At 40.4% G+C, this 12,652-nt stretch overlaps 1 protein-coding gene across 3 annotated transcripts in view; it reads right to left on the bottom strand.

Moving 5' to 3' along the window:
• Positions 1-12,448, bottom strand: part of Slc35g1 (solute carrier family 35 member G1) — a 30,171-nt gene extending 17,723 nt beyond the window's left edge. The window contains exons 1-3 of one of the 3 annotated variants that reach the window (XM_013143911.3): positions 12,153-12,448; positions 7,200-7,308; positions 1,448-4,814 (exon numbers count right to left, since the gene is read on the bottom strand). In XM_013143911.3, coding sequence (XP_012999365.1) covers positions 4,076-4,814; positions 7,200-7,308; positions 12,153-12,345 — 1,041 coding nt within the window. In that variant the 5' untranslated portion in view covers positions 12,346-12,448 and the 3' untranslated portion in view covers positions 1,448-4,075. Of the gene's footprint in view, positions 1-1,447; positions 4,815-7,199; positions 7,381-12,152 lie in introns of those variants that run through there. The other 2 variants (XM_013143903.3, XM_063239382.1) reach the window with 2 other exon arrangements.
• Positions 12,449-12,652: the final 204 nt, after the last annotated feature.

Genomic DNA, 12,652 nt, shown 5'->3' with positions numbered 1-12,652 from the left:
CAAAGCCCCAGTCCATTCCCCAATTTCCAGGGGATGATGGGTAGCACCAAGATTCCAGAGCTCTTTGTGTTTTCAAGACCATCTCTAAACTTAGTATTTAAAATAGGCTAAAACTTGGATGGCTCTTTGTGTATCACAAGGAATTTTTGGTAAGGCATCTTGGAAAATTCTAAGTTTAACATGGTTGCTGTGTTAGGGTTGATGTAAGGTAAGTCACAAAAAAGAATGCTTAGGATGGTAACCACCCTTTCTTTGTCCAAAGAACACCATAGTAACCACATTCCGATGTCCACTAGTGATCACAGAGCCATACAGACCTAGATTAGAGGCCAAGTTACTATCAAGGAAATGTGGAGTCTTACCACTAGATTATCAATAGACTAATTATGCTTAGTGGGTAAACAGGAGAGTCATGCTGAGGATAGAATGCATAAACAGTGCATGAGAAACAAGAGAATCAGGTCCACTCCCTATTCAAACTCAAAGCCAAGCATTGTACCTAGAGTCAAACAGAAAGATGGCTACATCTACATGTAAAATAAAGATATCTGCAAAGGCAGAACAATTAGGAAATCACAGCTCCCAGCAAGAGAGTCTGTGAAGGGAGGAATGGGATAGGGGAAGTCTGCATCCTCAAAGACAGGTCCCTACAGTTCCTGGTGAGGCTGCTCTGAAACTAGGACCATATTAGTAGACATTTTTAAGAGAAACATGAATACTCAACTCTATAGTGCTAATCACATTTCAGTACTTGATATTTTCATCTTTCTGTTTGGTCTAGAAGTCTATGGTACTCACTTGTAGGTTGAATTGGCCAAGAAATTAAGTACGGTTTTACTTAGGTGAGGAAAAGAGGTGCAGGTATATTCAGGACCAAGCTAGAAAGTGACAAAACCACATTCAGCTCTTTCAGCTCCTAATCCAGTGCTTTGTCCTCTCTGCCAAGGTGATTATGTGGATAAGAAGCTGGAGACAGTAGAAAACATAAAAGCTCCAGCTGGACCACTGGAAATTTCACAAGGTGAACAAAAGGTGAGAAAAGCAGGAGAAAGAGAGGAATGACTTAACTAGCAAAGGTGGGAGATGGTGGAATGATTGATTCAAGTACCAAATTTATGTTGGGACATGGAAAAGTGGGAGCAGGGCCAGATAAGTAATTCAGATGTCATGTGCGTAGTAAAGGCATCATCAGGGTTTCATGTGGCTTTGAAATTACTCTGGCATTGACAGAATAGTCTCAGTAGGAGAATCTAGAAGTGTGTGATCCAATTAGAATACTATTGCCAACCAGGTGTAAGGTGATAAGATGACAACCATGGAAATAGTGAGGAAAGAATGACTTTACAATATGACACTCAAGTATTTAGTAACAGACTGTCTATGAACAAAAATAGAATTCAAAGCTGCTCAATCAAGGTCTTGATGGTACAGAAGAATGAAGGCCTCATTGAACAAATTAGTGTCTTTATTTTGGAGATGTTAGGTTAGATATGACAGTGTAAGAAAAAAATATAAACAGTTTGAAATTTGAGATTACATCCCAGCTCAATGGCTAGATATGTCTCCTACAGAAAATGAATTTTAAAACACATGGTTCAAAAGGATGTTACATTAGGTATTTTCTAGTCATAAAAACCAACATATAGCTTTCTTTCATATGATTTTATTAATACTTATAAAAACAAGTTATGAAAATATTTCCTTTGGAAGATATAGCAACTGCAACCTTTACAAAATATACACACTTAAAATCATTACAATTTATATACTTTGGACATTGTGTTGCAGAATCATACCCTGTAAATTGGAAGAAACATTTTCTCTAACTTTAGTCATATATTGTGAAATTCAAGTATATAAGCCTTCAACAGTGTTGAAATAAAACATGTCTCTAGTGTATCTAGTCTAGGACCAAAGGAATTTAACTTTCAAGGTCTGAGATTCTTTCATTAAGCAAAATAGAAAATCAACTAACTTTCAAGGTCTGAGATTCTTTCATTAAGCAAAATAGAAAATCAGAGAGTTGATCCACCTCAGGTAGCTCCACGGTGGCTCACTTTCCACACTTCATGAGGCAACTAACGAATAAGGCCATGGGAATCTACCTTGAGCAAGTTTCTTCCTTGTCATTTCTACCTTTAGAGCATGGCTCCTAATAGACAATTTCTAAGATATCTCTGAGCTCTAAAATGCCGATTCCATTAATTATACATTTGCAAAACAATACTTTTCCAAGTCTATAAATTCCTGTACTGTTAGGTAAAAGATGTGATTGAGATGACTCACCTACACAAACTTAATTTAGGATATGTCAGGTTGAAAGTACTAGTTAAAATCCGCATGCCTAAAGTTGTCCCTTGGAACTACTGGAAAAGATCCTTTCTCAACTAGGCATTAATCCTAGAAGCAAGTTATTTACTTTAGAAGAATCATGTTGAGGTGGCAAACAGCTTAAAGCTTTTCAACTCTTCACCTTAAGATATCAATAACTATCTGATTCAGTTGGAGGCACAAAGGCCTTACTCATGAGTTCACTGTGGCAAAGTAAAATGTGCATGTAGGTCCTATATCCTAATTAACCTCCCATGCTTTCCTTGATGCAAATTCAATGTAACTGCAGAGTAGTGGCTGGATGATGCTCCAGATAAAGAACACATAGTATGAATTTGTGACTTTACTATCATGATGCTGCTTGACTTAACATCATGCTGATAATTTACCAAGTGTTTTTTTCTATGTAACAAACTATAAAGTCAATCAACTGTATATTCACATATCTTTAATGTTTAACATAAGCATTTTTAAGTATAATTTCACAGAGGAAAAAGACTATAATAGAAAGTTAAATAGCAGAACTGCACTTCAAAAAAAAAATTTTTTTTTGTCTTTTTGAGACAGGGTCTCACTATGCAGTTTAGGCTGGAATTGGGCTCACTTTCTAGCCCAGGCTCCTCTCAAACTTGCAATGATCCGCCTGCCTCAGCCTCCCAAGTGCCAGGATTACAGGAGTGCGCCACCATACCCAGCTTCTAAAATTATTTTAAAAATTTATAGTCCAAAGTTCTCCAAGTGTTGGATTCAGCAACACAGGGAGACAATCTATCAAAGTGACCCTTATGAAACTATGGGTTTCATCTATTAAAATGGTCAAATCTTTGCAATTTCATACTGTTCAACCTAATAAGATCCTGAGAAAATTTTATTTGGCATCATACTATATAAATCAAAGAGAATTTATAGAAAACCACATCTCAAGTGAGGAGAAAACATTTCAGGACGTAAATGTGCACATTGGTCATGCCAAGATTTCTGGATTGTGACTTAAAGATTAGAAATCTTGAAACCTTAAAATAAATTAAGCAGTTTCAATAAAACAGAGGACAACTAAAATTACAAAATGATAGCTAGTTGCTAATGCCATTGAAACAGAAAATTATTCACCAAATTTAGTATAGAAATAGTCACCAAATTTGGCAATTTAAAGACCTTTCAGGAGTCACATATAAAAATCCTAGCATTAAAATGAAAAGGCACAGGTATGAGTTAAGTGTGATAATCATTTATAAAACCCTTGAAAATAAGGCAACTCATTTATATTAATACCAGTACGTAGGCACCTATACCAAATTCAGCTTTGGCATCCTAGAAGGAATTATGTTGCAAATGAACTAACGTAAGACTAACGATAGCAGCATTGTAAGTTTCTTAGGTTCCTCACCACTAAAAGAATATCTAAAATTTTCCCAACCCATCTCCTATGTGTACCAAAAATATATCTAAAAATTATATATATTAGTCATAAATTTTTTGTAGTTTTATTTCAAATAATGACCTTTCTCCTCGCCAGTACCTCCCCCCCAAAAAAATCAAAATAACAAAACTTTCTACACCAGAGTAGCTATTCTTAATTGAAAACATACCATAGTTTTTTTTAAAAAAACGGTTGTTTATTTATAAAATTTATTAAATATGATTGAGGAATAAATGCATTTTCCAGTTATGTGTGTATGTGAGTGGTATGTCTCAACTGGTTTATGGTATGTTTAAAAAAAAATCTAAATTTCAGCAGTGATACTTAATTGGAACTCTGAAACCATTTGCGAACAATCGCTCCAGTACTACTGGCTACTACGCAGATAGCACCACCCACTGTCCACCAGGTTGGTATATCATTAAAGAAAATAATCTGAAAGATAAAAGCAAAGACCACATCCATTGTTTTCATTATTGCTACAGGTCCTGCTTTTTCTACCTGAACTGCCTTTGTGATAAATACCTGACCCCCCAAACCTAAGAGCCCGATGAGTATGAGAAACAGCCTGTCCAGCCCACAGTAAGGCAGACTCCATTCTCCTAGTATAAAGAGGACGACAATACTTTCAGCGAGGCCCAGTATGACATAATACCAAATGCTCAGAAAGTAGTCCACAGATTTTCCCATTTTTCTTAGGATAACTAGAGTCAATGCAGCAAACACAGCATGTCCAATAGCTGCAAATGTTCCCTTAAGGTGGACTGAATAGCTTCCTTCCATCCCCGAAGTGTCGGAACCAAATAAAAATGGTGGTCTCACGATAAGGATCACTCCAGTGATTGTGAACAAGGTGAAGAAAGCATCCCAAAGGCTATACTTTTCCTTGAGAAATATCCAAGCAAACAGAGATGTAAACACTGGGCAGCTAAAGGAGATAACCATGGCATCTGCGAGGGACGTTGTCTGGAAAGCATAGTATAAAAGGATCATGGCAGAAGAACCAAGGACTCCTCTGAGAATGAGGAAACGTCGTTGACCTTTTGGGCCTATAAACCCAGCTCTGTAAATTCAAATGAAGAAATGCATATTAAATGAATTTGATATGTTTTTATAACAAAATGTTTAATGAAACATTTCAAAAATACCAAATATAAAAAATAAGGGATTAGTAAATTAATTACAATATCTACCACTGATTACACATATACCTTCTAAAAATAAAGAAGATTTTCTAAATATAGCTGATACATGAAGTGGTCACAGTATAAATAAAAGTAGCACACATGAATGTCACAAATACTATGATCATAAAGCAGTAAACACAGATATTTTACCTGTATATGTATATACTTTATATGCTTGCAAAAAACAAAAATATAGATATGTATAGTAGTTGAACCTTACAAATAGATACATAATTTTCCTTTTATCCCTTCGATTTTCTGTGATGAAAATGTGTCATTTTTATAAATTCAATTTCAGGTTTAGTAATACTGTATTAGAGAATGTGATCCTAGCTAAAGTACATTTTCTACTGCATTATGATATTTTTTCCATATCTCATGAGTTTTTCTACAAAAGTTGAAGAAATACTAAAAATATTTGGGGGGCGGGATTAAGACAGGATCTCTTTATGTAGTTAAGGTTGGTCTTGAACTCATTATGTAGCACAAGTTGGCCTCAAACTCACAGCGATCCTCCTGCCTCAATCTCCCAAGTGTTAAAATTACAGGTGTGTGCTACCATGCCTGGCACAATGCTGAGATTTATTTTAGCCACTGAATGTGAGACAACTTTTCATTATTCGATAGAGCTGTAACACACTGAAAAACCTCAGGTAGTGTCTGAGCAAGTATAATAACTATTATTCAGTATTTCTTCAATTCAAATATTTAAAATATTTACCAAACACCTACTTTATATATAAATTTTTGGCTATGTAACAACTTATTGATCTGTGCTAGTGCCAGAATTTATTCTGGTGTCATCCAGGTGACATGGACATGCCAGGACATCTGGAGTTAAAAATGAAAATATGGGCAACTTTGGATCATAACTGGGCCAATTTGAAAAGCTATGAGCTTGCCATGATAATGAAATATAAAAGGCTTCACAACAGATTAGGGTCAAGGATTTTAAGAAAACTCTTCAAGTATTCTCTTGATAATACTTTTATTCCTAAATGAGGAAGATGACTACATTAGCCTCAGTATTATTGTGACCTTCAAAGACTTCTGAAATAAAATCATTATTTCGAAAATATCACGACTTACATAATTTACACAGGAATTTCTGACAATACTAATCTTAGTAATTTTCACTTTTCACCAATTCTTTAGAATATGGGCTAACACTATTCTAAGTGAATCTACATCATGATATGAAATGCAAGGAGACTGGTCGCAAGCCATTTAAGCTTTTTAATTTTTTTTATTTCTCAGTAGGACAATATCCTGGGAAAAAGGAATGGGAAGTAAGACTAGCTCCTAAGAGATGAAAGGGATCCTGAGTTAGTTGCCTTAAAGCTTTTAATTTAGAGTTCATGCACCTTTGCTCAAACACAGGATGAGCCAGGAGCCAGTGGAGACCCAAGTGGTCTCCTTCATAGGATTCTGGGTACAAATGGGTGTGCATAGATTATCATATGGGGGGAAGCATAGTTTTAATCCTGGGAGCAGTAGAGAATTCTACAGAGAAGAAGAGGGATGGGAAGGGGAAAAGACAGTGATTTTTTTTTTTGTCTTTTTCATTTTTATTGGTACCAGGGATCGAACTCACGACCGCACACTTGCAAGGCAGGTGCTTATGCCGCTGGGCTAAATCTCCAGCCCCAAGATAGTGTTCTTACATTGTTAGGTTCTATACACATCAATCTGACTTAGAATAAGTTTTATTTGATCCATGAAGTATCTTCCCTGAGCACAGGACACAGTATCATTCCTTCTAGTTTACAGAGGAGGAAACTGAATATCAAAGTAGCCAGAAAGAAATTGTTCAAGGTTACCCAACCACTTTCTGGAGAAAATAAAAATCTTTTTATGACCACGTCTGTCTACCCTGGAAAGGGACTGGCCTATCCCACTTAAAGACAACTCTAAACACTAGGAAAAACTACTATTTCCTTGCACTTTTTTTTCTTCCAAATACTAGTTGTGCCGAAAGAAATAAGGGAAGGCAGTATAAGAGAAGAAATTATACAAGGAGCACTTTGTTTTCAAAAGAGGTAGTGGTGAATAACTGTCTCTTTCTGTCTTTTTTATGCATGTGGTATGTGCTTATGGTAAAAATTTCTACGAGTAGGTGGGTCTTTGTAGATTTCACTGATTAGAGCTAAAGAACACAGAAACTATAAATCTATGATGAAGTAGATACTGTAGAAAAATAAGGTAATTTAAAAGATTTACAAACATGTATTACTTCTACTTTGTAGTTAATAAATACTTACTTTCTGTATATTAAGCAAGGAATAATAACTAGCATTTGGAACACACATCGAAATGCACTAATTTCTACAGCATGGACGTCTTGCACTTTTTTTACAAATAAAGAGGCCACTGAGAAAAGGAAGGCAGACAATAATGTGTAAAACAAGCCAAGTCCAGGACAGGGAGCTTTCTTCTTGGCTTCTGAAAAAGATTAAATTCTGGTTAGTCCTTGCTTCCAAGTATATGTGTGTATTATCATTTTCATTTAGAAATTCAGAAAAATGGAACAATGTCAATTGCTAATAGATTACAAATAGTACCTTCCAACCACACTACTACTTTCTTTGTACACCTGTGCTAATTATGAAAACCCATAGATGAAGAAATTAATTTAAATTTGCACTTTAAAAATGCTGTTTCACCCTAAAAAATGAATTTCCTTTGGCTTACTGAAGAACCATCCATCACTTATTCAGGAAGTAGAAAGCTTGCCAAGATGGTGAGAGAAATCTTTAGAAAACATTTTACAAAAGGGAAGTGAAAAATACTTCCCAATGATAGTATCTTAAACCATCTGATTGGTGAACTTGACTTTTCTGGAAAAGTTTACAACTATGTTATCTGGTTGTATGTTGATTAACCTTCCACGACAAGCTCTTGAGCTCCTCTGGTGCTGGGACCTCAGCTATCCAATTCAAGCCTGAAACATGAAAGACCCTGAATACACACTGAATAAAAGCATAAGAGAACTTCACAGAAGACTCAAGAGTCTAATATACTGGCAACAATATAACCTAGGAAGACCCTCTGTTGTATAACTGTGAACAGTTGATCATATCTTTACCGTTTACTGCACACAGTTCATCCTCCCAACTGAGCACAGTAGCTGTCTATTTCTGACTCCCATGTGCCTTGCACAAAACTGCTTCATCTAATCCTTACTTCTTGGTTTGATCTTATATATGAAACTTGGCATTCTCCAAGGCATCAAGTATTCAACTAGTTAATGACAACCTATGTGGACATTAAGCTTTGGTTTAATAAATTCCCATGCTTTAGTTTTCTATTGTAAGAATAGTCTGTTTTTTGTTTTTAATTTTAATCTTATTGAGCAGAGGAGAGCAAACTAGAGTAAGCAGAACACACCCTAAAGATAGTCTGCACACTGAAAAGTAAATTCTTTTTCATTTTCAAATCAACACAAAAACAAGGAAAAAATAAAAAACACACATGCTGGGTGTGGTGGCACACGCCTGTAATCCTAGCACTTGGGAGGCTGAGGCAAGAGGATCATTGCAAATTCAAGACCTGCCTGGGCTACAAAGTAAGTTCAAGGCCAGCCTGAACGGTATAGTGAGACCCTGTCTCAAAAGACAAAAGAAAAAAAAAAAGAAACACAACTACTTCTTTTCAGTTAAGAATGTTATCAGTGCAAATGATTCTTGATGGAAAACGAGGATTTTCACTCCAGTGTGTTACTCATCTGCAATATACTATTGCATGTTTTTTAAAATGCCATTCTTTAATAAATGTAAACACCAAGCAATACATTTCAAACTCCTCATTTCCATCAGGTTCTTTTGCCCATAGAGTGACTACAAATCACCAAAGTATGATGACACAGCCTTTGCAGGGATGCTTTACAGCCTGATGACCTCTACAGTCAGACAGTCTGCTCATCAGAGACCTCCAAGTCTTCCTGATCTAGGTGCACAGCTGGCCAGTGGAGCTGGCAGCCATCATTATAGGTGCCAGAACTTTCCATGTTCTGCTCTGGAACCATGTGCTTAGAGACTGCAGAAATGAACTGTACATATCCATTCAAGCCATGAGAAGGAAGCTTTAGAAGGCTTCCAAGTTAAGCACCACAAAATACATGGCTTGCCTGTGGTTGGCCTTAGAGTTTGGCTTCTAAAATTTCAGAATTCAGATCCAAATAAAAGTCTTTCTTAAAAGAAATTCAACCTACACATAGACCCTCCACCCTCAAATGAAAGAGAATGAGAAGATTAAGGACAAAAAATATCTCCCTGGTCTATAATTCAGGGATTTTCTCCAACCTAATCTCATTAATTTTTCTTCAGGAATATTATAACTTAGCATAATATTTTTAAACACTTTTAGAATGTAATTTTATGCCTTTGACCCTTTTTTTTTAAAACACATACATTTTTCTTTCTTTCTTTCTTTTTCTTTTCTTTTTTTTTTTTTTTGCTTGTAAATACTTAAGGTTCAAGTTTCCTCACTGGGACAGGACAGATGTTAGAGAGCCTACCTAAACTTGATTATTTGTTAATGCAGGAAAGGAATGGCTCTACTCCTTTAATTCTGTCTCTTGTGGAATAATTTCAATTTTTTTAGTCAAAGATGATGTTCAAGGTAGTGACATAATTCGGAAAGACATCTGCCATGTAATAAACTTCTATGTTCATATCTTACCACAAACATATCTAATAATGTAGCAACTCTAAACAATTCAAAGTAAGTGGTTATTATGTAATTTCCCAAAAAATACTAAAAACTAGCTTAGCTTTTCTGTACTTTAAGCTGATGATTCATGATTCTAGCTGGGAATTAGAATCAACTGACTAATTTAAAAATTAATTCCCATACCCTGTCCCAGATCAACAGAAACACAACCCTACACTATTAAAGGTTCCATTAGTTTGAGGACTATAGAACTCCTCCAGGAGGACTGAGCGTGAGAAACAGAAAAAAGACTACACCCTTGTTTCACTCTAGAATCTACATTGTTCCCAAAGAAACCAAAAAGGTATCTTAGGACAGACAGCCTTACATTGACCATTAAGGATATCCAAGAAGGTAAGAAAACAGTTAATAATTTCACCCTGAACTTGAAACATAACTGTGTTTCACACAATACAACCTGAACTTGAAACAACTGTGTTTGTTAACACAACCATTTAAATCAAGAATCTAAAATGAGACTGTCAAAAGGTTACATGATAGGGCCAGGGATACAGATCAGCAGCATAAGCACCTGCCTGGCAAGCACAAGGTACTAAATTCGATTCCCACTGCCAAAAAAAAAAAAAAAGTTTACGGATGACAGCATGGTGGTTTAAAGTGTTTTATAGCAATCTGTTTCTCAGAATGTTACCTGATCACCTCCCAATAACTACAGTAATCCGTATTTGCTAGGAACTTTTTAAGTTAAAAGACACCATTAGATTCTTAGCAGCATTCACACTGGTTTGGGTTTGTCATTTTGCTAAGTGCTACCTTACTATCTACCATTCCTTGATGATTCATAAACACGAAGTTTTTTTCTTTTTTTTTTGTAAAGAATTTATGAGGGCTAATTCAGAATGGCTTTCACCCATAGGGTGACATGGTGAGAAACTTCAAGGGCTGCACATCTGGCCAACCCACTTTCAGATAACCTCAATCTATGGATTAATGATCCTTGGAGACCTCAATCTATGCATTAACGATTGGAAGTCTGAAAATTTGTTAGCATTTAGGACAGAAAAGGAACAAGAATTTCCGAGGGTTCTGTAAATTGAGCAAAGTGCACACAAAGAGAAGGTAAATTGAGATGGAATTAAGGAGGCAAAGAAATCTCAGTTCATACTTAAGGAATGAACTGTGTAACTTTGTCCTAAAAGATCTTGCTAGGCATCTGTCTTTATTCGTTCCAGTGGAAAAGAACGTAGACGAGGTCTTTGGCAAGCTAAATCCTAATCCTGGGGCTGCCTGGCCATGCCCTCTCACCAAGAGCCAGAGGTTGGGAGAAACAAAAATCTGTCCAAAGCCCTCAACTTCCTGTACCTCGCTTTCCCTCTCTGTCAGAGGTGGGGCCTGAACAAAACCATGGGTTCTACACGAGGGATCTCGGGCTTTGTACCCACGACTGGGAACTCCTAACCAGCTAAACCCTGTTTTTAATCAGTTGCTAAAAAGTCGTCCTACCCCACAAAAGATTACAAACTCAATTCCACTCGGCTCTGCGTTTTCAGATTCTAGGATCCAGGGCAATTTTACAGGGATGTTTTTCAACTTTCCTTCCCAGCAGCTCGGTTTCCTACGAAGATGAGTTTTCAGTCAGCTTCCTTCCTCCTAATAACCCCGGCCCTGTCGCGGCTGACCTCCCACCTTTGACTTCGGGCTGGTCACATCAAACTGCAACCAGACTCCACAGGGCTGCAGCGACACCAATTACAAAAGTGGCCTCGGGATCCCCGAAGGGCCGCCCGATCTGACTCAGCCGCGTCCGGGTGCCGGCCAGGCTCCGGAGGCTTCTGCCCCTCAGCCCCTCAGCCCCCCAGCCCCCCAGCCCCTCAGCCCCTCAGCCCCTCAGCCCCTCAGCGCCTCAGCCCTCAGCGCCTCAGCCCTCAGCCCCTCAGCCCCTCAGCGCCTCAGCCCCTCAGCCCCCCAGCCCCTCAGCCCCTCAGCCCCCCAGCCCCTCAGCCCTCAGCGCCTCAGCCCCTCAGCCCCTCAGCCCTCAGCGCCTCAGCCCTCAGCGCCTCAGCCCTCAGCCCCCCAGCCCCTCAGCCCCTCAGCCCCTCAGCCCCTCAGCGCCTCAACTCCTCAGCCCCTCAGCGCCTCAGCCCCTCAGCCCCCCAGCCCCTCAGCCCCTCAGCCCCCCAGCCCCTCAGCCCTCAGCGCCTCAGCCCCTCAGCCCCTCAGCCCTCAGCGCCTCAGCCCTCAGCGCCTCAGCCCTCAGCCCCCCAGCCCCTCAGCCCCTCAGCCCCTCAGCGCCTCAGCCCTCAGCGCCTCAGCCCCTCAGCCCCTCAGCCCCTCAGCGCCTCAACTCCTCAGCCCCTCAGCGCCTCAGCCCCTCAGCCCCTCAGCGCCTCAGCCCCTCAGCCCCTCAGCACCCGGTGACGGCTCGCCGTGGCGTGGAGACCGAAGCGCAGCGGGCACGACGCCGGACGGCCAGACCCCGGGCCCGAGACGCCCGCCAGCCCACACGCACGCCGCGGGACCGCGCCGCGTCCGCCCGCACTCACCCGGCTCCGCGCGCGAGCCGCACGGCGAGGGAAGGCAGCGCCCGCATCGGCCGCGGCCGTTCGCCCCCGTCGCCGTGGCGTCCGCTGACTCCTCCTCTGCGCCCGAAGGCGCGGGCTCCGTCAGCGGCAGCCCGGGGTCCCTCTGACCGGAGGGCTCCCCGGCGGACTCCCGGGCGCTCTCCGGAGGCCCCATCTCACAGCCGCGTTTTGCCCGCCGCCAGCGCGCCGTCTGGCGCCTGCAGCCGCCGCTCCTCTGCCTGCCTTCCGGCCGACAGCGCCCTCGCGCATGCGCGCGCGCTCCCCTCCCCCTCCTCATCCCTGGGGACCTTGGCTTGTCCTCCTCTGCCCTCTTGCTGCCTTTGGCTCCCAGCGCCACCTCCCTGGTTAGCCTGCGGTGCCCACCGCTGACCCGAAGGCGCCCATCCCTCTCTGCGGCGGTCTGGTTGGACGGGCCAGCGGTTTGGAGTCTCCTTCCCAAAGCCTAATGGCTTTCTGTCTGC

Source organism: Cavia porcellus, unplaced genomic scaffold (assembly GCF_034190915.1).
Source record: "Cavia porcellus strain 051 isolate PalLab524CR breed Dunkin Hartley unplaced genomic scaffold, mCavPor4.1 scaffold_28, whole genome shotgun sequence".
Classification (NCBI taxonomy): Eukaryota; Metazoa; Chordata; class Mammalia; order Rodentia; family Caviidae; genus Cavia; species Cavia porcellus.
This window is presented reverse-complemented; position numbering and strand designations above follow the sequence as displayed.